At 43.2% G+C, this 25,477-nt stretch overlaps 1 protein-coding gene across 4 annotated transcripts in view; it reads right to left on the bottom strand.

Moving 5' to 3' along the window:
• Positions 1–1,904: 1,904 nt before the first annotated feature.
• ICE1 (interactor of little elongation complex ELL subunit 1) overlaps positions 1,905–25,477 on the bottom strand; it is an 81,753-nt gene continuing 58,180 nt past the window's right edge. For 2 of the 4 annotated variants that reach the window (XM_075062664.1, XM_032803695.2), the window contains 5 exons: positions 14,544–14,618; positions 13,620–13,810; positions 12,766–12,872; positions 3,894–3,992; positions 1,905–2,916 (listed from right to left, as the gene is read on the bottom strand). In XM_075062664.1, coding sequence (XP_074918765.1) covers positions 2,735–2,916; positions 3,894–3,992; positions 12,766–12,872; positions 13,620–13,810; positions 14,544–14,618 — 654 coding nt within the window. In that variant the 3' untranslated portion in view covers positions 1,905–2,734. Of the gene's footprint in view, positions 2,917–3,893; positions 3,993–12,765; positions 12,873–13,619; positions 13,811–14,543; positions 14,619–25,477 lie in introns of those variants that run through there. The other 2 variants (XM_032803697.2, XM_075062667.1) reach the window with 2 other exon arrangements.

Below are 25,477 nucleotides of genomic sequence, written 5' to 3'. Positions count from 1 at the left end.
CCCTCAGCATCGAGTCTCCAATCACCACAACCCTGCGTTTCCTCCTGGGTGTGGTAGATGGGATCCTCTCAGCCTCAGGGGTGCATGGCTTCACTTCCTCCTCCTCCTCCTTCATCTCCAGTGCCACATAATGATTCTTCACCAGAACGGAGGGTGTGATGGGAGCAGGGGTGGAACACTGACGGCTGCGAGAAGCAACCAGCTGCCAGTGTCCTCCCTGTGCAAGAACCATCTCATCCTTCTCTGGTGGTGTAGCAGGAGCCCTCTGCACCTGGAGAGAATCCTCAGCCTTGCACGTCTCATCGTGGACACTATCAAGATACTTCTCCAGGGCATGTCTGTGGGCATAGATGTGAAAGCAAACAAACATTTTCATTCTGTCATATTAACACTATTATTTTTTCACTATAGTTGCTACATGAAAGGTGTAGATTAGGAATTGGGACAAGAACTGGGCCAGGAGAGGGTCATTTCCATATAGAACCAGCATCTTAATACAATTTAAAATATGCAATAGTAGCGAATGGTTTATGTACATGTAGCAAGTTCTCTTATATGTCTATTATATTTATCTGAAATTCTTATCTGGAAAGTTAAAATACAGGCTCTTTGCCTATACAGTATTTTACTTCTCATTAAGGCATCTAATTTCATTCAAAACCATTAACTAGAGGGGTCTCCAGGTTCTGTATCACAGCCCCTTCCATTTTAGTGATAAAAATTTCAGTTGTACAAGCACCTGCTGTCTCATTACATACCCGTTATACTGAATTGTAAGTTGTTTTATTGTGGTGTACAGCATGACTATGACACAGCTGAAAAAAAATGTAAGTAATTTGAGATTAAAAGCACATTTCAACCTGAAAATCATTTAGGTATACTAAAAAACTGATCTTACTGACAAGATGAGAAATGAAATTTCCTCTGCCTGTAACACAAGGTCTCATCTCAGTATTCCACTGAGGAAGCTCATGGGAGCAAGTCAAAGTTTAACTGTGCTTAATAGTAGCAACCTTTTCTTTCCAAAGAAGAATTTTTCTGAACATCTGAAACAAACAACATGGAATATACAGCTTGGATATGGAAGAAAATGTGTACATTAAAGCAATTTTAGTGCTCTGATTGATGCAACTAAAAATGACTGTTCATCTTTCTCTCACCCACTATTTAACAAGCACAGACATTAGCAGTCCTAGTACCACACTATTCCACTCATATGCCTCAGCTGTTTAGATCCCAGTAGGTGGTTTATACTCTCCCCCCACCCCCCCCCCCCATTTTGGTCAATAACTTACAAAAGTGTTGGCTCTAAGTATTACAATTGTCCAAATCATGTGTTTTTACCATATGGTTATAGATACAAAAGGACAAATCTTGATGTCCAGTAGCCACATCAGCAAGCCAGTATTCAGTATCAGTTTTGCATTTCTTGAACAAAACCCTGTTTTAACTAATTTTATTGTTAACTCTGCACTGGAGTGCCATCTAGTGGCAGTCTTTATTAGCAGAACTCGTTTTAGACACTATGCCATTAAGATTTTTAACGTGTTTTGCCTTTTAACATGTAGGCTAAAGTACAGGTTTTTTTAACAATGTTGAAATGGTTATGTCTGGTGTACAACAGTCAAGTAAAAGAAAGTAACTTATAACTAAGAATTTTATTTTAAGGTTGATGGGAAAGCAGCCTGTTAACTCTGCACTTCATATGGATAAAAGCAAAATGGAAACACTAATAACTTAGTTTTCCCATGGCAATCAAGAGTTACTAAACAAACTTATTGGGCAATTTTTCCAAATACAGTAACTATTTTGGAAATTTATCTCAACTACTTTTTTTTTTTTTTTTTTTTAATTAGTTACCAACTAAGGGTGAAGTATTTAAATGACCACTACAGACATATGAATGTTTCACTTTTGTTTTTTTATTATAAAAACATTTAGAGACAATTTTAAAAAATGCTGTGTACAAGTGAAACTATATAAGAAGTTTAAACAATGTAAGTTTTTAAACCAGTTTTCTATATACACACACTAAAATTCCCAAAGTGGAACAACATCAAATGTGAAACACATTATAGGCGTATACCATATATACAAACTTACAGAGATTTGTTCTCTCTGAATCTTTTTTACTGTACATATAATTATCTGATATAAGTAGTTTCATTAAGTTAATGAGACTAAGTAAAGTTGGATCGGGTCCAACAAATCTTTTCAGTTTTTACTGCTGAGAGGCCATCTTCCACATAAAATATGATGTAGATGAATAGTTTAATTTATAAACGGTTTCCCAGTCTTCTGCTATAGGAAGCAGTCCACCAAAAAGACACGAGCTTTGGTAGCCTGAGGTTCAACCAGTGGAAGGTCTATCAAGACAGATCCTTTCCACTTTCATAAGGAAAAGATTTTTCTGATTTAAACAGCCAATAGCACTCATGTAACCTATAAGTTACACCAGAACATACACACACACACTCTATGATTTCATGTATTTCTGCAGCAGAGGGCAAACAAAATACTTCAGAGCCTATTTTGTTTTAAACCTGTCTGACCAGAAAACACCTACATAAACTATGGATGCATAAGCTTCCTACCTTCCCGAAAAGGAAAGCACATGGCTCTTTTCCTGTTTTTTTCTCTTTGTACTGTTTGTAACTTTCATCCTAAAAGGCATCACCTAGTTTTCATCTAATAAAAGGCACTTTTTCTGTAGATGAGGTTCCTTTCCCTCATCTTAGTGTAATTCTACTGTGCATAGACAGCTGACTTCAGATATGCCACTTGTGACTGCAGATGGAATGCTGTTACTAGTCGTCGTTCTCCAAGCTTGGATGGCCTCAACAACTTCTAATGGATTGCTTGGACCCAAGTCACAGAGTGCATACACTGCTGCCAACTGCACTCCCCAAGGCATATCTGCAAAGATTTGGTAAGTTAGGAAATCTACAGGGGAAAAAAATCAGTATTTAAGAAGATATCTTACATGTAATATAATTTTCATCAATTAACCTCATTTCAGAAGACTATTACTGGTCAAGAATTAAAATTAAACGCATCTATGAGGAAAAAAAATTAAAAGGCGGCCTATGAAAAGAAGTACAAGTGTTACTTCAAAAATAGGATTAATATATTTGCTGTATTCCAAAGACACCTTCACACTGTGTGCAGTTTAAAATCCATGACATCTGATTTCTCATTAGAAAAAAATATTTTTCAATGTTTCAAATAAACTTCTGAATTCAATGTGGCTAGGACTTTCAAGGGAGCACCTAAGGGAGTTAACACTCGTTTTCTTAGTCCCCTTTGAAAATCCAGACCTACAAGTATAATTACTCTATTTCCACTTCGACTATAAGGGAGACATTTATTTCCTATACCAAGGGATCTCATACCTTTAGGATGGTTATGTCTACCTCCAAAGTGAATGTCACTCATAAATGAGTCAGATACATAATGGAAGAGTGATAGAAGGACTTCCAGACAGTTATTGCAGGAGCCAGGAATCCAGGAATTGAGGCCTATATAGCACTATTCTAAATAAAATCGGTCAAATACTTGTTCAGTTATAGCTCCTCAGGACAAACAACTGAATAAAATCAATTCCTTGTCTGCCAGGCATATTTAGAAGCCATTTTGTATTGCTAACTGATCTACATAAGGCTAAACCAGGTATTGAGTGGGAAACCTATTACATGGCGTGATCCTGCAAACCTTTACAAAAGTGAGTAACTTTCGTCATGTGATTAGTTTCCTACCTCAGTGGGACTATCCATGTATATACAGAAGTGTTTGAAGGACTGAATTCATAGCTCCCACCCCTCATGAATAAACTGGCAAAAAAAACACCTTGATTTAAGAATCTGCAGTAAAACAGTTTTCTACAGAAACATTACCTTCTTCTTTTGCGTGCTGTATAAAGCGTCCAATAATAGAACTGATGTTTTTCACAGCAGAAGAAAATCCTTCCTTCAAACCTATTTGGCCTAAGCGACCTAAAAGAGGAGAAAAGGATTACCATGTATCTGTATAACTGATCATTAAAGCAGCTTTATTTTTAGATATAACCTTCCTTACATATAACAGAAAGTACAGCAGAGCCTCAGACTTATGAACACCAGAGTTATGAATTGACCAGTCAGAGACCCCATTTGGAACCGGAAGTATGCAATTAGGCAGCAACACACACACACACACACACACACACACACACACACACACACACACACACACACACCCACACCCACACACACACACACACACACACACACACACCCCCAGTACATTGTTAAACGTAAACTACTAAAAAAGGGAAAGTTTAAAAAAGATTTGACCAAGGAAACTTTCTGTGCTTCTTACATTAAAATTAAGATGGTTAAAAGCAGCATTTTCTTTTGCATTGTAAATTTTCAAAGCGTATGAAGTCAATGTTCAGCTGTAAACTTTTGAAAGAACAACCATAATGTTTGTTCAGAGTTACAAACAACCTTCATTCCTGAGGTGTTGTCGTAACTCTGAGGTTCTACTGTTGAAACCAATGTCTTGACTAAAATATATACAATGAACGATCCTATTTCAAATATGAAGCCACAGAACACTGGACTGGTTTCTGTATTTATTTTAGGAAACGAGTGACTATATCAATCTACAACTTATGACTAAGAATCTCAAAGCACTTTTCAAATTTACCAAAATTTGCAGGAAATCACACACCTATCAAGGTAAAGTTCCTGTTATGAACGTGGCAGTTGTTTAACAATGCACAGCAACACTACATAATAGTTTAAGATGAAGGAAAAGAGGAAGCTACTTACCTGTAACTAAAGATTCTTTGAGATGTGTGGTCCCTATCTGTTTTCCACGTGATAGTGTGCATGCACACCACATACTTGATCCAGAAGCATTTCTTAGTAGCATCCGTTAACCTGAATGCGTATAGTGCATCTCCTCCTGCTCCCAGCCGAGAGTATAAGAGGTAGCGTGGGTCAGTGCCACCCCAGTCTGTCTTACCATAATGGAATCCAGTCAGAAGCGATGGAGGGTGGGTACTGGAATACAGATTGGAGCTTCTTCAAGATGTGTGGTACCTAGCTGCTAAGAAATGCTTCTGGACAACAGATAGGGACCACACATCTCAAAGAGCCTCCAGTTACAGGTAAGTAACCTCCTCCTCTTCTTCGAGTGATGGTCCCTATGTGTATTCCATACATAGATGATTTGCAAACAGTGACCAGCGCAGTGGCGGGTTGCAAGGATTCCAATGGAAGTGAAATCTACAGTTCGGCCTGACCCACAGTGGCATCTGTCGCTGCTGCTTGTGCATTGGCATAGTGTGTTGTGAAAATGTAAATGGAGCGTCACATTGCTGCATGGCAGAAGTGTTGCCAGGACATGTCCACCAATGAGGCTGATGTGGCAACTTGTGCTTGGGTACGTTGGATTGGTTGTAGCATTCATGGATGCATCCCAAGACCCATTTGAAGATGAGTTAGGATGAGAGGGCTTGACTTATGGACCATTCAGCCATGGCCACACTTTTGGCAATGTGCAAAAGGGGGCACATATGGAGGTAGAAAGCCAGTGCATGATGGATGTCAAGGAGGTGCAAGGCTCTGTCGGTGGAGAAGGCATGTGGTTTTGGGCAGAAAACTGGCAGGTGGATGGACTGATTTGAGGTGGAACTCAGGCACCACTTTTGGGAGGAATTTAGAGTGCAGGGAGGAATTTAGGGTGCAGCCATAAGGACAGCTTGTGAGGCTCTGCCATCATGACCACAAGTTCACAGACTTGTCTGGCTCAGGCAGTGGCTACTAAGGAAGTCACTTTCAATAAGAGGTGGGAGAGGGAGCATATTGTTAGTGGCTCAAAGGCTCATGGGCTTCAATACTGGTGGAAGGGCAATAGTAAAGCTTTCACTAAGCGGACAGTGGTGGGTGCGTAAACACCGAGATGCTGTCCACAGGAAGGAGAAAGGCACTGAGTGCTGCATGTGCACTTGAATAGAGCTGAGGGCCAGGACCGACATCTTAATGGCAAGGAGGTAGTCGAGGATCGCTGGAAGAGACACCATGCTCAGTGAGTAGTGGTGGCGGTGGGCCCATGCCAAAAAGTGTCTCCATTTAGCTTGGTAGCAGGATCTGGTGGATTATCTCCTGTTGTGGGTAAGGATGTGTCAAACAGAGGTAAAGTATGCATGGCCTACCTTTGACTCCCATTCAAATACCAGGCTGTGAGGTGAAGAGGGCCTGGATTGGGATGATGGAGCCTCCCCCAATCCTGTGTTAGCAGATTCAGGAACATGTGCAGGTGGAGTCGTGTGTGGGCGGAGAATCTGAGGAGGTCCGTGAACCAGAACTGATGGGGCCAGAAGGAGGCTATGAGTATGATGGTGGCTCTGTTTCAATGAATCTTGCATAGCACCTGCAGCAGGAAGGGAATGGGAGAAAGGCATAGTGAAGGTTGCCTGTCCAGGGAAGGAGGAAAGCCCTCCCAGTGCTCCTCTCAAGCAATAGAGGGGCAAGCTTTCTGTTCTTGTGAGTAGCAATGGTCCCATCAGTAGCGGGGGAGGAGGGGAAGGTGTGTGCCCCACTTCACAAAGAGGAGCGTGTTGAGGTAGAGGAGCGTGTTGTCAGAGCTCCCAGTTGTGATTGAGGCAGGGAGTCCTGCTGAGTGTCGGCCAGGGAATTTTGGATGCCAATAGACAGGCAGTTTAAAGCACCACACGGTTCTTGATGCACCAGTTCCAGAGCCGGACTGACTCAGAGGAGAGGGAGGAAGACCTGGCACCATCCTGCTTGTTGATGTATACTACTGCAACAATGTTGCAGGAGAGCAGTTGAATGTGGAAGGACTGAATGAGGAGGAGGAAAACCTGGCATGCCAAATGGACTGCCTGCAGTTTTAGCACATTTACATGCATCCTGGCTTCCTGTGGTATCCACACTCCCTGAGCTCTGTGGTGGCGTAAGTGGGCTCCCCTCCCCCAGCCCACAAGAGAGGCATCTGTTGTGATTGTGGCCTGTGGTGTGGGAGGGGCGAAGGCAGTGCCAATCATGATTTTGGAGGAATCAGACCACCACCACGTGAGGAAGGACAGCACATTCCTGGGTACAATGACCTCGGAGTCTCTATGGTCTCTGCTGGGTCTGTGGATGGAGAGGAGCCAAACTTGAAGAAAACACAAATGAAGATGTGTGTGCAGTGTCACGTAGGTGCAGGCTACCATATGTCCAAACACTGAGAGAGAACTGCAGACCGTGGCGAGTGGTCTGACACACACATCCATGGTGAGAATTGTCAGTGCTGCAAAGCGATCTGTTGGGAGAAAAGCCCACGCTATGATGGAGTCGAGTTGCACCTTAATGAAGTATATAGTCTTTGTAGGCATCAACACTGATTTTTCCTCATTGACAGAGATACTTAGAGGATCACAGAGATTGCTTCCTGTCATCATAGTGCCACTAGAAGCCAGTCATCGAGGTAAAGGAATACCACGTAGCTGAGGTGGAGCATCTGGGCCGAAGACTTATGTGAATACTCATGGTGCTGTCGCTATGCTGAATCAGAGGCCCTGAAATTGATAGTGTTGGAGCTCTACCTGAAAATGAAGGAACTTATGATGGGCTGGGTGAATGTTGATGTGGATGTAAGTGTCTTTCATGTCCAGAGCTGTGAATCAGGCTTTCTGGGGTAGTGAGGTGATAATAGATGCCAGCGTGACCATACGGAATTTGGACTTTTGTATAAACATGTTCGACACCTGAAGATTGAAAATAGGGCAGTGCCCTCTGCCCCTCTTCAGGATGAGGAAGTAAGGTGAGTGGAAGCCTCGCTCCTGGTAACGAGACAGGACAGACTCTCTTGACCCCCACCTCTTAAAGAGCAGGTTGTCTGCTTCTTGTTAGAGGATCAGTTGATAGGATGAGTCCACAGGGGAGTCTGGTCAGGGGAGTCTGGTCAGGGGAAGAGGCAGTGCAGCGGGAGTGAGAAGAACTCGATGGAGTATCCATGGTAGATGATCTCCAGTACCCAACTGGATCCGTGGTGATCTTGTCCAATTGTGGGCAAAAAGGGCAAGATGGTCCCCAAAGATGATATGGGGTGCCACAGGTGGCACTGATGGAGACTGGCAGGTCTCGACCTGCAGGTGAATACTGATTTGGTCTGCTGTTGCTGGGAGCGGGCTGAGAAGGCGGCTGTGGCAAAGGTGGGGAAGCAAGCCCACTGTGATTGGTGTCACTGATGTGGGGGCTTCTGCTGAAGCTGGTATAAGGCTGGGTAGGGCATATGTGGACATGGGCAGTATGGTTGTTTCTGCTGCCTGCATACTGGGGCCAAGATATATACACCAAGTGACCGTAGTGTGACTCTGGAATCCTTCAGCAAGTGGAGGTCTTCGTCCATATTATTATGGGACATATTGTTCTCTCCAAATAGGAGATTTTCCCTGGGGAGCCTGATGACTGTAGCCACAAATCTCTTTGCGTAATGACTCTGGTTGCAAGAGAGCAGAAGGATATGTCAGCCGCATCCACTGCTACCTGAAGGCCCACCTTGGCAACCAGTCCCCATTCATCTAGGAACACCTGGAATTGCTGCTGATACTCCGGTGGCAGCTTGTCCTTCAACTCTGCTAGCCTGTTGCAGTTGTTCAAGTCATATTTGGCTAGCACAACCTGTTAGTTGGTGATGCAGAATTGCAACCCCACAGAAGAACAGACCTTCCTGCCCAGCAGGTCCAGTCTCTTAGCTGCCTTGTCTGGAGAAGCAGACTTTTGTAGCTGCTTTGTCTGGAGAAGCAGACTTTTGTGGCTGCTGCTTTGCCTGTTCTGCATCCTCTTGGACAACCAGGGACCTAGGGGTAGATGGGAGAAAAGAAAATCCACCCCTTTAAAAGGCACAAAATAGCTCCTCTGCACACGCTTACGTGTGGGGACAAGATGTAGGGGTATGCCACACTGCTCGTGACACTTGCAAGATATGCTCATTGATGGGTAAGGCTACCCTAGATGGCTCCTAGGGTTGGAGGCTGTCCAGGAGTTGATGTCATGAGTCCTGAACCTCCTCCAAGGGGATGCTCAGGTCTGCTGCTACCCTCTGTAGCAAGTCCTGGTACTGACAGTGGCCATCTGATGGAGCATGCGCGAGGGGGAGGATCGCCACATCCAGTGAGGAGGATGCTCTGTCAGAACCAGTTTGATGTCTTCCTCTTTTTCGTATACCGACAGCACAGGTGAATGTACAGGGGATGGCCGGTAGGATGCCTGAGATAGTGACTGGTGTCTGTGGTAGGGATCCCAAGGTCCCCAGTATGGCCAAAGGGAAGGGTCCCTCAGATGTGGTGGGCCCCACAGGAAGCAGTACTGGCTGCTGTTGTCCGGTCATATGCCAGGGAGAGAGAGAGAGAGAGTGAGAGTATGTGTGGTGGGGAATACAGTCACCAAATGGGAAAAGAAGAACTACACTAATTATACTTACTTAGCTAATTAACACTGAAAAAACCCCCCCATCAACTATGTACCACTGTTTATAATGAAGCAGAGGTGAGTCACTCTCTTAGAAAACTAAGATTGCAAAGGAACAGGAGGTTCCAACTCAGGCATGTGACAGTAAGACGGAACTGGAGAGGTGCTGACTGACACTAGCTCTTATACTTTTGGCTGGGAGCATGAGGGGATGCACTACACACATGCAGGTCAATTGACACTGCTAAAAACTGCCTCCGGACTCAGATACATGGCGTACATAAAGCTCACTTAGGGAGACAAGGCAGGCGAGGGTAATCTCTCTTCCTGGAACAACTGAAGTTGGGCCCAATAAAAGATATTACCCTTACTTACCTTGTCTCCCCAAATGTTTTGATGTCATTTAGTTTTTAATTAGCAGAATTTTCACTTTCTACATTTACTTTTAATATGCTTTATACACTAACTGCTAAACTACTCTAGAAAAAGTTCCAAGATAATTAAGATATTGTATAAAGAGAGAGAGTTACTGAAATTAGACTTTTTAAATAAATTATATTCAGTTGGTGTTTTCATTCTTCAGAGTCTACAGGTCTTGTTTTCTGATGGTCTGCCCAGATATAAACACTCACAGTTGTGAGCCACTCCAGATAGCGTGAGAGACACATAAAAACCTGCTTTAAGTTTCACATGAAATACAGCTCCTTCTGCAACACCATGCCCTTTACCAATATGCTACAGTAATGGTTCTTAACCTGTAGTCCATGGATCCCTTGGGGTCCACAGACTATGACTAAGGGGTTCACAAAAGGTTGTTGTTACTACAGAACAGTGGTTTTCAACCTGGGCGTCCATGGACCCTGGAGGTCTGCAGACTATGTCTAAGATTTCCAAAGGGGTCCATCTGAAATTTTTTAGGGATCTGAAATGAAAAAAGGTTTAAAGCCACTGCACTAGAGAATGTTCTTTAGTAACTCAGAGGGGAGAGTGTCACCTATTGGAATCAATAGTATTAATACAAAACGTAAGTGTATAATGAAATCTTTGTGGGATGAGCAAACCTACAGAAAATATTTTAATTTGTACAGAGATTCCCAAGCCATGGTTCACAAACAGCTGGCTAGTCAAATAGTACTGGGTTCTTCTAATTTCCAGCTTCAAAAATGTTTTACAAGACAGTTAAGATACATTAAAATACTCTCCCAAAAACAATTCCTTTTGTGGTCACAGTGATGTGCAATAATGATAGGAGAGAGAGATGGCTTATAAAAAGTTAGGAATCTACTAGAAAATCTGAGGAAAGTGAAGAACCCTAAAATATAGCGACACCAGAATTTTCCCCTTGTGGAAAAGGTATACATTAAGAACTATTTACTTTCTACTAACAGACATAGATAGTAATCGAGTCATTACAGATCTCCTATACAGCCTTGCGTAAAGCCATAGGAATCTCTCCTCACAAGACTGCAATACATATTGCTGTCAAGCGATTAAAAAATTAATCACAATTAATCGTATTATTAATCACTATTAATCATGCAATTAATCGTGCTGTTAAACAATAGAATACCATTTATTTTAAATATTTTGGATACTTACTACATTTTCAAATATATTAATTTCAATTACAACACAGAATATGAAGTGTGTACAGTGCTCACTTTATATTTATTTTTTATTGCAAATATTTTCACCGTAAAAAAAATTGTATTTTTAAATTCATCTCATACAAGTACTGTATTGCAATCTCTTTATCATGAAAGTTGAACTTACAAATGTAGAATTATATACAAAAAACTGCCCTCAAAAACAAAACAGTGTAAAACTTTAGAGCCTGCAAGTCCACTCAGTCCTACTTCTTATTCTGCCAATCGCTAAGACAAACAGGTTTGTTTACATTGACAGGAGATACTGCTGCCTACTGAAAGTGAGAACAGGCATTTGCACAGCACTGTTGTAGATAGCGTTGCAAGGTATTAACATGCCAGATGTGCTAAAGATTCATATGTCCCTTCATGCTTCAACCATCATTCCAGAGGACATGCTTCCATGCTTATGAGTTCTGCTTGATAATAATCCAAAGCAGTGGGGACTGACGCATGTTCATTTTCATCATCTGAGTCAGATGTGACCAGCAGAAGGTGGATTTTCTTTTTTGGTGGGTTGGGTTCTGTAGTTCCCGCATCAGAGTGTTGCTCTTTTAATTCTTCTAAAAGCATGCTCCACACCTTGTCCCCCTCAGATTTTGGGCAGCACTTCAGATTCTTAAAGGTTGGGTCAAGTGCTGTAGCTATTTTTAGAAATCTCACATGGGTATTTTCTTTGCATTCTGTCAAATCTGCTGTGAAAGTGTTTTTAAACCAACATGTGCTGGATCATCATCCGAAACTGCTATAACATGAAATATATTCAGAATGCAGATAAAATAGAGCAGGAGACATACAATTCTCCCCCTGAGGAGTACAGTCACAAATTTAATTGACACATTATTTTAACGAGTATAGAAGCATGCCCTCCTGAATGGTGGCCGAAGCATGAAGGGACATATGAATCTTTAGCACATCTGGCACGTAAATACCTTGCAACACCAGCTACAAAAGTACCATGCAAACCCCTGTTCTCACGTTCAGGTGATGTAAATAAGAAGCAGGCAGCAGTATCTCCTGTCAATGTAAACAAAACTTGTTTGTCTTAACGATTGGCAGAATAAGAAGTAGGACTGAGTGGACCTGCAGGCTCTAAAGTTTTACACTGTTTTGTTTTTGAGTGCAGTTATGTAACCAAAAAAAAATCTGCATTTGTAAGTTACACTTTCACAATAAAGAGATTGTCCTTCAGTACTTGTATGAGGTGAATTGAAAAATACTATCTCTTTTATCATTTTTACAGTGCATATATTTGTAATAAAAATAATATGAAGTGAGCACTGTGCACTTTGTAGTCTGTATTGTAATTGGAATCAATATTGAAAACGTAGAAACACAGCCAAAAATATGTAATAAATTTCAATTGCTATTCTATTGTTATAAGTGCAATTAATCGCGATTTTTTTGAATTAATCGTGTGAGTTAACTGTGATTAACTGACAGCCCTAATATCAATATAACTCATCCTCAGAGGCAGAGAAAGCACGGAAATCTTCACAGCAGCAAAGAAATCTTTACTAAAAATTGTTGACTTAATGGTGAAATATCACATTTAAAAAGTGTGAGTACTTCAATTTCAGCTTCCAGAAGTCATCCAGGCATTTTCAGAGGGTTTATTTATACAAAGCAGGAGTTCAACCCAAACTTATGTTACTCACCAATTAGCCTAAGTGTTGATGCTACAATAATATCTGGAACAGGTGGAACAGTCTCATGTCCTTTCCTATGCTTTACCCACTGATCCATGACAGGCCAAAGCTCTTTACTGTGAAAGAAAACTGGAGTTGAAAACGTAAGACTGAAAAGAGCATGTACAGGTATGGTGTCGACAATCATAGGATAAAATTAAATTGAAAAGCTGTGTAATAAGTTATCATGCATCTTTTATAATCTCACCTGCTCAATAATTCATCTACTTGAAACTTGTACATTCCCAATCCCTGAGCAGCTGTTTGTTTAAATTAACCTGTTAGAGAAATGACTTACCACCTGAAGCAGAAACTCAAAACATTAGATTTGTCGCAGTGTGGCTGGGTTACAGCAATTCAGTACTGGATTAGTTTTGGATACAATGCATTTCAATTTTTAGTTGCATTTTCTAGTCACACTTATGTCTGTTGGAAACTAACCATTGTCTTCAGAAGATGATCAAGCATTTTGCCTACTCTTATATATTGGGCTGAACCAAGCGTCCCAGAGGTGCTCCTAAATTTACAAAGCAAACCGTTCCGGTAACATACTGTTTTGACACTGATGTTTTCTTGCTATAGTACCAGAAACAGTTTTGTAAATCACTGTTGACCAGTTACTGTTGCTGTTCTAGTATGGTTTGATACTACCAAAAACAGTAGCCATTTTATAGCCTGGATTGTCATCAGTTAGAGAAACATAGAATGATCAATACAGGATTTTGTTTTTAAAGATCACAGGTTAAAAGCAAAATAATTGGCTTTTGAATATAACGAACAGGAAAAAATTAACATTTTGAAGCAAGGAGTAAGTAGCACAATACCTTATGATATTGTCATGGGTCCAACTCCATTTCAGGTGACAGCAGAGAAGATCAATAGCAAGTATACATTCCCAAATGCTGTCACTCAGATCTTCTCCATATCGCTCACTCAACTGGAATTCCATTTTTGGACACAACTGTATTGCTAAAAGCAGACTTGAGACCATAATGCCTGGATCCAAAGGTAGACTCTGGAAAATTATAATCAAATTTATCTTAAAACAGGAAAAGGCAACTATCCAGAACTGAGCATACTTTTCTGAGTGTTCGATCCTAAAAATGGCCAGCAGGTAAAACCATCATCCACTATTCTCACAGGAGTTTATTTGATACAAATACTATAATTGGATTATTTTTGGAGTTATAACTCCCATTTGTATATAGTCAATATTTTCCTTTTCTATACCTGGTGTCATTCCAAACATGATTTTTTTTTGGCAGTTAGAACATTTTCATTTGAACTATGCTATGGTGAGAAAACATTTTCCACTGCCAAAAGGCTCATAACTCACATTAGTGAATTTCTGAAATTAAAATTTTGTGATTGTCTAATCCTTAACTAGAGGCTAGTTTCCAAGCAAGTGTGTCAAAAATATTTTAAACTAGCTCAGTAATAAGTGATTAAAAACTATTTTGCACATCCAAACTGAAGCTAGAATAATCAGTGGATTTAAATGCAGATATATTTTTTGAACATACAAAATATTTAAATGCTGCTCTCACAGCACAAACTGAGCAGGTGCAGAACTAATTCTCTCAGGACAGACATTGGTACAACAGAATAGCAGTAAATTCTGGAATGCTTATGCATTACACCAAACTGATACTGTGACCTTGAATGAAATTGAGTGATTTAATACGTTCATAGACAGGGTGAATTCTGATTGGCTAATACAGATCTTTATACAAGGAGCTGTTATTTACCAGGACCTCTTCTTCCAAAGTTGCCTTTGTGTATTTCCACTTTTGGAATATGATGCCCCCCACACAGAGATGGAACTGCTTTGAAAAGCCATATACATTGGGGAAGAAAGGGTGATCATGAGAGATCTCGCATGAGGGTAACGTCTTCACCCGACTCCATATGAAGGAGTGACACCACTGCCTCAGTTCTTTCCTTCTACCTGCAGCACCCTGATATTTTATAGAACTCCAAGGCAGAGGAGTAGATAGGCAAGTAGCATGAATGCACACAGGTGACTTCAAAGAAAAAACAGTTACCTACCTTTTTGTAACGGTTGTTCTTCAAGATGCGTTGCTCATGTCCATTCCATTCTAGGTGTGTGTGTGCACAGTTGTTGGAGATTTTTGCCTTAGCGATATCTGTAGAGTTGGCTGCGGCGCCCCTTTGAGCGCAGTGCTCATGCGTTGGTATACTAGGTGCCGCCGACCCTATCTCCTCTCAGTTCCTTCTTGCCAGCAACTCCAACAGAAGAGTAAGGAGAGCGGGTAATGGAATGGACATGAGCAACACATCTCGAAGAACAGCAGTTACGAAGAGGTAGGTAACTGTTTTTCTTCAAGTGCTTCCTCTTATAGATTCCATTCTAGTTGACTTGGAGGTAGGCTTGGAGTTCACAGTCTAGCAACTTGCAGCACTACTCTACCAAAGCTAGCATCGTCCTGGGCCTGCTGGTTTAAGTGCTCAATGGGACATAAACATGTGGATGGACAACCAGGGGGTCACACTACAGATGTCCTGGATAGGCACTTGAGCTTGGAAAGCTGCCAAAGAGGCTTGCGGCCCGATTGAGTGGGCGGTTACAATTGCTGGAGGGGGCACCTTTGACTGTAGGAGCAGTGAATGCAGGCAGCAATCCAAGAAGAAATTCTTTGAGTGGACACTGGACAACTTTTCATCCTGTAGGCCACCGCGACGAACATTATGTCAACTTGCAGAATGGCTTGGTTCTTTCAATGTAAAAGGCTAGCACCTTCCTGATGTCTAAAGGAAGGCAACCTATGCTCCTGTTCCAACTTATGCAGCTTTGGAAAAAAGACAGGTAAGTAAATGTCCCGTCCTGTATGAAACTGAGAGATCTTAGACAGAAAAGCCAGGTGTGGTTGCAACTGGACCTTATCTTTGTAAAAGACTGCATAGGGCAGTTCCAAGGTAAGCACCCTAATCTCAGAGACTGAGCGGGCAGATATTATTGAAACCAGGAACACAACCTTCCAGGAAAGGAGAAAGAAGGAAGCTGGAGGTTCAAAGGGGGTCCCGTGAACCGAGACAGCATAAGATTCAGATCTCTTGGACGAACGAGGTCTCTGATGTGTGGGTAGAGGTGCACGAGGCCCTTGAAGAACTTGGCAATCAATGTACTGGGTGAAAACTGATGTACCCTAAAGCAGTGGATGGAAGGCTGAGATAGCGGTCAAGTGGACCTTTTAGAAGAAAGGGTCAGGCCCTGAAGCTTGAGATGCAGAAGGTAATCCAGGATTACCTGGAGAAGGTCCTGGATTACCAGGAGGCGGCCCACTCTGGCAGAATGCAGTTATCCAAGATCCAACAACCACTTCCATTTGGCCAGGGAGGCCACTCTGCTTAAGGGCTTTCTGCTGCCCAACAGGACCTGATGGACAGCAGCTGAGCACTCCTGCTCCCCCACATTTAACAATGCAGCTGCCAAGTCATCAGGTGCAATACTGCCAGGTTCGGCTGCATACGACTAACAGGGTTTTGGGACAGCAGGTCCGGCCTGAGCTGTAGCAGTAATGGTGCAGCCACTGAGAGGTCCAGCAGCATGCCAAATCAGTGCTGGCACAGCCAAGCCAGTGCTATGAGGATCACCTTCTCCCTGTCCTGCTTGATCTTCATGAGGACTCTCTGAATTAGCAGCATTGGGGCTGAAGGCATACAACCAAGCCCCCGACCACGAGAGCAGAAAAGCATCCAAAAGGGAGCATTTGTCAATCCCCCCCAACTGAGCCGAAATGTGGCATTTCCTGTTCTGCCTGGATGCGAACATGTCCACTTGGAGAATCCCCCAACTCAGGAAGATTCATAGACTCTAGGACTGGAAGGGACCTCGAGAGGTCATCTAGTCCAGTCCCCTGCCCTCGTGGCAGGACCAAATACTGTCTAGAACAACCCTGATAGACATTTATCTAACCTACTCTTAAATAACTCCAGAGATGGAGATTCCACAACCTCCCTAGGCAATTTATTCCAGTGTTAAACTACCCTGACAGTTAGGAACTTTTTCCTAATGTCCAACCTAAATTTCCCTTGCTGCAGTTTAAGCCCATTGCTTCTTGTTCTATCATTAGAGGCTAAGGTGAACAAGTTTTCTCTACCCATCGAATAGCTTGCTTTGGGCCCTTAATAGTGTCCTCTGAAAAAACTGCCAATCTCCTCAGTTGTTTTCCCCTCGGTCTTGATTTCCCATGGGACCTTACCTATTCACTCTCTGAGCTTTACAAAATCTGCTCCTGAATCTTCTCTATTTTGCTGTACTCCCTTCTACCTTTCCTTAGAATTGCAAACTCTATGATTTCATGATCACTTCACCCAAGCTTCCTTCTACTTTCAATGCTCAATGAGTTCCTCCCTATTGTTAAATCAGTTCTAGAACAGCTTCCCCAGTAGCTTTCACCTTCGGAAATAAAAAGTTGTTTGCAAGGCTGATCAGGAACTGGTATGGATTAGTCTGTGCCCTGCGGGTTATTTTCCCAACATATATCTGTATGTTCAAGTCCCCATCACCACAAAATGTCTTCTTCCTCCTGATGACACCCTTTTAGATACCTGAAAACTGCTATCATGTCCCTCTCAGTCTTCTCTTTTCCAGACTAAATAAACCGAATTTTTCAGCCTTCCTTCATAGGTTATGTTCTCAGACCTTAATATGTCTTGTGCTCTTCTCTGTCCCCTCCAGTTTCTCCATTTCAAGAAAGATGTTGCAGTGCAGAAACAGGACACAATACTCCAGTTGAGGCCTAACCAGCGCAAAGTAAGAGCGGAAGAATGACTTCTCATGTCTTGTTTACAACACACCTGTTATGCATCCCAGAATCAACGTTGCTTTTTTTTGCAACAGTATCACACTGTTGACTCATTATTAGCTTGTGGTCCACTATGACCCTAGATCTCTTCTGCCATACTCCTTCCTGGACAGTCTTTCCATTCTGTATGTGTGAAACTGATTGTTCCTCCTAAGTGGAGCACTTTGCATTTGTCTTTATTGAACTTCATCCGGTTTATCCTCAGACCATTTCTCCAATTTGTCAGTCATTTGAATTTTGACCCTGTCCTCCAAAGCAGTTGCAATCCCTCCAGTTTGGTACGTCTGCAAACTAATAGCTACTTCTATGCCAACATCTAAGTCGTTGATGAAGATACTGAACAGAGCCGTCCAAAACAGACCCTGTGGAACCCACTTGTTATACCTTTCCAGCAGGATTGGGGGCCATTAATAACTACTCTCTGAGTACGGTTATCCAGCCAGTTATGCACCCACTATAGTAGCATATCTAAATTGTATTTGCCTAGTTTTTATCAATAAGGATATCATGCGAGACTGTATCAAATGCCTTACTAAAAAGTCTAGTTACCACATCCACAAGCTCGTTATCCTATCAAAGAAAGCGATCAGATTGGTTTGACACGATTTGTCTTTACAAGTCCATGCTGCTATTCCCTATCACCGTACCACCTTCCAAGTGTTTTGCAGATGATTCTTTAATTACTTGCTCCATTACTTCCCTTGCACAGAAGTTAAACTAACAGGTCTGTAGTTTCCTGGGTGTTTTTATTTCCCTTTTATAGATGGGCACTCATATTTGCCCTTTCATCTTCTGAATCTCTACCGTCTCCCATGACTTTCCAAAGATAATAGCTAGAGCTCAGATACTCCTATTAACCCTTGAGTATTCTAAGATGCATTTCATCAGGCCTGTGACTTGCAGGCATTTAACTTTTCTAAGTGATTTTTAACTTGCTCTTTTTTTTTTTGTCTTCTAAACCACCCCTTCCATAAGCATTCACTATGTTAGACATTCCTTCAGACTTCTCAGTGAGACCGAAACAAAGAAGTCATTAAGCATCTCTGCCATTTCCAAGTTTCCGGTTTACTGTTTCTTCCCTCCTCACTGAGCAAAGGACCAACCCTGTCCTTGGTCTTCCTCTTGCTTCTAATGCATTGCTAAAGTCTTCTTGTTTCCCTTTTCCCATAGCTAGTTTGAGCTCATTTTGTCCTTGCCTTTCTAATCGTGCCCCTGCATTCCTGTGTTGTTTGCCTATATTCATCCTTTGTAATCTGACCTAGTTTCCGTTTTTTATATTGACTCCTTTTTATTTTTAGGTCATGCAAGATCTCGTAGTTAAGCCAAGGTGGTCTTTTGCCACATTTTCTATTCTCTACCATCAGAATAGCTTGCTTTTGGGCCCTTAATAGTGTCCCTCTGAAAAACTGCAACTCTCCTCAGTGTTTTTTTCCCCTCGGTCTTGATTCCCATGGGACCTTACCTATCACTCTCTGAGCTTACCAAAATCTGCCTTCCTGAAATCCATTGTCTCTATTTTGCTGTACTTCCCTTCTACCTCCTTAGAATTGCAAACTCTATGATTTCATGATCACTTTCACCCAAGCTTCCTTCTACTTTCAAATTCTCAATGAGTTCCTCCCTATTTGTAAATCAAGTCTAGAACAGCTTCCCCAGTAGCTTTTTCAACCTTCTGAAATAAAAAGTTGTTTGCAATGCAGTCCAGGACTTATTGGATAGTCTGTGCCTGCGGTGTATTTTCCCAACAATATCTGTATATGTTCAAGCCCCATCACCACCAAATCTTGGGCTTTGGATGATTTTGTTAGTTGATTAAAAAAAGCCTCATCCACCTCTTCCACCTGGTTAGGTGGCCTGTAGTAGACTCCTAGCACGACATCACCCTTGTTTTTTACCCCTTTTATCCTAACCCAGAGACTCTCAACACTTCCATCTCCTATGACCATCTCCACCTCAGTCCAAGTGTGTACATCTTTAATATATAAAGCAACACCTCCTCCCTTTTTCCCCTGCCTATCCTTCCTGAGCAAACTAAACCCATCCACACCAACATTCCAATCATGTGTATTATCCCACTAAGTTTCAGTGATGTCAACAATGTCATAGTTATATTTATTTATTACCCCTTCCAGTTCTTCCTGCTTATTACCCATACTTCTCGCATTTGTATATAGGCTTCTAAGATACTGGTTTGATCTTGCCTCCCAGTTTTGCCCTGACCCTCCTTTCTCTCTGCCATTATAGCCCACTCTGTCATAAACAGATAGTTAAGGGTTAATGTCTCTTCTACCTGTAAAGGGTTAACAAGCTCAGTGAACCTGGCTGACACCTGACCAAAGGACCAATCAGGAGACAAGATACTTTCAAATCTTGGTGGAAGGAAGCCTTTGTTTGTGTTTTTTGTTTGTGCTTTGTTCTCTCTTGGGGCTAAGAGAGGCCAGACATGCATCCAGGTTCCTCCAATCTTTCTGAAACAGTCTTCCATGTTCAAAATAGTAAGTATTAGTTAGAGAAGGCGGATTAGGCATTTGTTTGTTTTCTTTATTACAAATGTGTATTTTGCTGGAAGGATTTTAACTCTGTTTGTTGTAACTTGTATACTTAGGCTGGGAGGGGAAATCCCTCTGGTCTAGGTGAAGCTGAAAGACCCTGTAACATTTTTCCATCTTGAGTTTACAGAGATAATTTTCAATTTTTTTTTTCTCTCTTTTTAAGAACCTGATATTTTTTTTTTTTTAGTCTTGTGTAAGACCAGGGATTGGTGGGCGAAAGGAGAGAAGGGGGAGGGAAAAGTTAATTTCTTTGTGTTAGGATCAGTGTCTCTCTCTCACGGAGAGTCTGGGAGGGAGAGAGAAGGGGAGGGGAGGTGAATTTCCTCTCTGCTTTAAGATTCAAGGAGTTTGACTCACAGTGATCTCCTAATGGAACCCAGGGAGGGGAGAATCTGGGAGGAAGAAAGGAGGGGAGAATGGTTTATTTCCCTTTGTTTTGAGATCCAGGGGATTTGGGTCTTGGGTTCCCCAGGAAAGATTTTGGGAGACAGAGAGTGTACCCAAACACTATATTTTGGGTTGGTGGCAGCGTGATAAGATCTAAGCTAGGAATTAAGCTTAGAAGGGAATAAGCAGGTTCCCATTTTCTGGACGCTAAAGTTCAAAGTGGGAAAGACGCCTGACATGGTGGTCCCAAAACACTATATTTTTGGGTGGTGGCGGCTCTATCATTTCTAAGCTAGTAATTAAGCTTAGAGGGGTTCATGCCATGCGGTACCCATCTTGTTGGCGCTAAGGTTCGGTGGGGAATCTTTCTTGACACGTTCCTCTTGGTTGCGCATTCCAGGTTCTTGTGGTCCCGTTACTGTGGCTTTGCTACCTCTCCGCCGTACTAGTTTTAAGGCCTGCTCCTGGTTGCCGTCTGTTGTGCAAGGGGTTTGTCCCTCTCAAGTGGTGAGCATCTCTGCGCCTAGCAGTCCTTCCTCAGCATCAATCGTGGTGGTCGAGAGCAAAGCCCTCGTTGGCGACACCATCTTCGAGCCGGCATTCACTTCCATGATGTATCTGTCTGCTGGCCTGGGCGCCGCCTACTCCGATCTTCATCGTTTCCAGCCCTGTGTCACTCTTTGATCGCTCGCATCCCACTCGCGGGTTCATTTGTGCCACGTGATGAGTAGATGGGGTAGTATCGGTACAGAAGGTGAAACTTGCGAAGTGTTCTTGTAAAACATTTCGGATGATTGGCCCGGCAGGCGTTACCCTCCCGGATGATGTCAGGCACGGTTGGGCGGCCTCGTCCCTCAGGAGGTCTCCGGCACCCTACCTCGTTTCTATTTTCCGTTGTGTGGCGCAGACCTCGGGCTTCGGGGTACGAGGCTTCTCCTCTTACTGTCGGGGGTGCTCGGTTTTTCGTGTTCAAGGGCATAAGGTTCCTTTCAATGGGGGAGTTAGGCGCAGGGGTCCGCGCCTGCCGCTGACGAGTAACAGTGGCCCCCAAGTGGTCCACCCTGCCATCTCTCCGTGTGGTGTTGTTAGTCTTTGTGGAACTGGGTGACAGCTACTCAGCTGTTCCACATGGCTATCAGACTGTCGTGGTATGGATTGCTGCTGCACCTGAGCATCCTTCCTGGCGCTCTCTTCCGGTGTGTGGTGTGCTTAGGCCTTGGTGACATTGGTGCCCCCCCCGGGGATTCAGTAAGTGGATCGAAGTTCGGTCTTTGCCAACCACACTGTGTGTGTGCAGCCATCCCTCTGGTCTCTGTCTTGGCTAAGGTGAGGTGGGGTGTGCACCGGTGTTGCGGGTCTTCGTGATGTGAGCGTGCCTTTGTCATCCTTCAATACTCCCTTGTCGCTTTGCTTTCTTTAAGAGAAAGGGATTTGGAATTGTAGTTTGGTTTTATAGGTTTTACAAGCGGTGCTGTGACGGATGGACCGCAGGGCCCTCCCTTCCGAATCCGTGCGAACTCCCTGTTAGCAGATGCCATGTTCGCAAGCTCGCCTGGGACTGGTGCGGGTTTTTCTTAGCCCTGGTCCTGAGTGAATGCCTGTCCCACTGTTAAGGCTCAGTGCATTTCCGAGGCGTCTTATGCTTTCACCTGCTGTTGCAGCTGCCTCCAACTGCCGCTATGATGATGAATGTGCTGTCACTTCTGGGTTGGAGGGCCATCTCTCTCGGTGGCATCCAATGTGAAAGGTGCCTACTGGTGAATCTCTCAGCCGCAGGTAGGAGAGCTGCAGGAGGAGTGGCTAGGTTGAGGAGCATCCATATCACGAGCAGTTCCTGGATAGTGTCCATGTGGAGACAGCTAGAGTAGCTGTCCCATTCACAAGACTGCTAACACACCACTGGTGGAGGAGAGATGGCTCAGGGTGGACACTGCCAGCTGGTTACTTCTGTCAGCGGGCAGTGCCCACCCCTGCTGCGAACCCTCCCGCCATGGTAATAGTACCGTTATGCTCTTCTTGTACAGGAGAGAAGGATCACCCCCTACAGTAAAGGAGGAGAAGCCTCGTACCCTAAGGCTGGGAGGTCTGCTGCCACCACTGAAAATAGGAACGTAGGGTAGTGGTGGTCGGAGACTCTCTGCTGAGGGGGACGGAGCGCCCATCTGTTGCCCTGACATTTCATCTCGGGAGGTATGCTGCCTGCCGGGGGCCCATATCGAAATGTTACAGAGGCATTGTCGAGATTATCCAGCCTTCTGACTACTACCCCATGCTACTCATCCACGTGGGCCAAATGATGACTGCGAGTGTGATGCTGAGCGGATCAAGAGTGACTAACAGGCTGTGGGAGTACGAGTGAAGGAGTCTGAGGTAGGTGCCCAGGCAGAGACAGATACATCATGGAGGTGAATGCCTGGCTGCGAAGATGGTGTCGCCAGGAGGGCTTTGCTTCCTCGACCAGGATGCTATTTGAGAAGGACTGCTAGCAGAGATGGCTTCCCTTTTGAGGAGGGAAAGACCCTCTTTGCCACAGACTGGCTAACTAGTGAGGAGGGCTTTAAACTAGGTTTACGGGGAGAGGTGAGCAAAGCCCCATAAGTGTGGGGAACATGAAGACTGGAGATGGGTCGGAAACAAGAGGGAGCGTGTGTCAAGGTATGATTCCCCACTCTGAACCTTAGCGTCAAAAGATGGGGTACCTGCATGAACCCTCAAGCTTAATTTCTAGCTTAGAAATGATAGAGGCCGCCACCACCAAATATAGTGTTTTTGGGACCACCATGTCAGGCGTCTTTCCCACTTTGAACTTTAGCGTCCAGAAAATGACAACCTGCTTATTCCTTCTAAGCTTAATTCCTAGCTTAGATCTTATCACGCTGCCACCAACCCAATATAGTGTTTGGGTACACTCTCTGTCTCCCAAAATTTCCTGGGGAACCCAGACCCAAATCCCCTGGGATCTCAAAACAAGGGAAATAAACCATTCTTCCCCTCCTTTCTTCCTCCCAGATTCTCCCCTCCTGGGTTCCATTAGGAGATCACTGTGAGTCAAACTCCTTGAATCTTAAAGCAGAGAGGAAATTCACTCCCCTCCCCTTCTCTCTCCCTCCCAGACTCTCCGTGAGAGAGAGCACTGATCCTAACACAAAGAAATTAACTTTTCCCTCCCCCTTCTCTCCTTTCGCCCACCAATCCCTGGTCTACACAAGACTAAAAAAAAAAATATCAGGTTTCAAAAGAGAGAAAAAAAAAATTGAAATTATCTCTGTAAACTCAAAGATGGAAAAATGTTACAGGGTCTTTCAGCTTCACTAGACCAGAGGGATTTCCCCTCCCAGCCTAAGTATACAATTACAACAAACAGAGTTAAATCCTTCCAGAAATACACATTTGTAAATAAAACAAACACAATGCCAAATCGCCTTCTCTAACTAATACTTACTATTTTGAACATGGAACTGTTTCCAGAAAGATTGGAGGAACCTGGATGCATGTCTGGCCTCTATTAGCCCCAAGAGAGAACAACACAAACCAAAACACAAACAAAGGTTCCTTCCACCAAGATTTGAAGTATCTTGTCTCCTGATTGGTCCTTGGTCAGGTGTCAGCCAGGTTCACTGAGCTTGTTAACCCTTTACAAGTAGAAGAACATTAACCCTAACTATCTGTTTATGACAGAGTGGGCTATAATGGCAGAGAGAAAAGGAGGGTCAGGCAAAACTGGGAGGCAAAGATCAAACAGTATCTTAGAGCCTATATACAAATCGAGAAGTCTGGGTAATAAGCAGGAAGAACTGGAAGGGGTAATAAATAAATATAACTATGACATTGTTGACTCACTGAAACTTAGTGGGATAATACACATGATTGGAATGTTGGTGTGGATGGGTTTAGTTTGCTCAGGAAGGATAGGCAGGGGAAAAAGGAGAGGTGTTGCTTTATTATAAAGATGTACACACTTGGACTGAGGTGGGTGGTCATTAGAGATGGAGTGTTGAGAGTCTCTGGTTAGGATAAAAGGGGTAAAAAACAAGCGGTGATGTCGTGCTGAGTCTACTACAGGCCACCTAACCAGGTGGATGAGGGTTTTTTAAACCAACTAACAAATCATCCAAAGCCCAGATTTGGTGGTGATGGGGGCTTGAACTATACAGTATATGTTGGGAAAAATACACCGCAGCACAGACTATCCAATAAGTTCCTGGACTGCATTGCAAACAACTTTTTATTTCAGAGTTGAAAAAGCTACTGGGGAAGCTGTTCTAGACTTGATTTAACAAATAGGAGGAACTCATGAGAATTTGAAAGTAGAAGGAAGCTTGGGTGAAAGTGATCATGAAATCATAGAGTTTGCAAATTCTAAGGAGGTAGAAGGGAGTACAGCAAAATAGAGACAATGGATTTCAGGAAGGCAGATTTTGGTAAGCTCAGAGAGCGATAGGTAAGGTCCCATGGGAATCAAGACCGAGGGGAAAAAACACTGACGAGAGTTGCCGTTTTTCAGAGGGACACTTTAAGGCCCAAAAGCAAGCATATTCTGGGTAGGAATAGAAAATGTGGCAAAAGACCACCTTGGCTTAACTACGAGAACTTGCATGACCTACAAAATAAAAAGGGTCAATATAAAAAACGGAAACTAGGTCAGATTCAAGGATGAATATAGGCAAACAACACAGGAATGCCGAGGCACATTAGAAAGCAAGGCACAAAATGAGCTCAAACTAGCTATGGGAATAAAGGGAAACAAGAAGACTTTGCAATGCATTAGAAGCAAGAGGAAGACCAAGGACAGGGTAGTCCTTTGCTCAGTGAGGAGGGAGAAACAGTAAACCGGAAACTTGGAAATGCAGAGATGCTTAATGACTTCTTTGTTTCGGTCTTCACTGAGAAGTCTGAAGGAATGTCTAACATAGT

This window comes from Chelonoidis abingdonii, chromosome 2 (assembly GCF_003597395.2).
Source record: "Chelonoidis abingdonii isolate Lonesome George chromosome 2, CheloAbing_2.0, whole genome shotgun sequence".
Taxonomy (NCBI): domain Eukaryota; kingdom Metazoa; phylum Chordata; order Testudines; family Testudinidae; genus Chelonoidis; species Chelonoidis abingdonii.
Note: the sequence above shows the minus strand (reverse complement) of the source record. Positions and strands in the feature narration are given on the sequence as shown.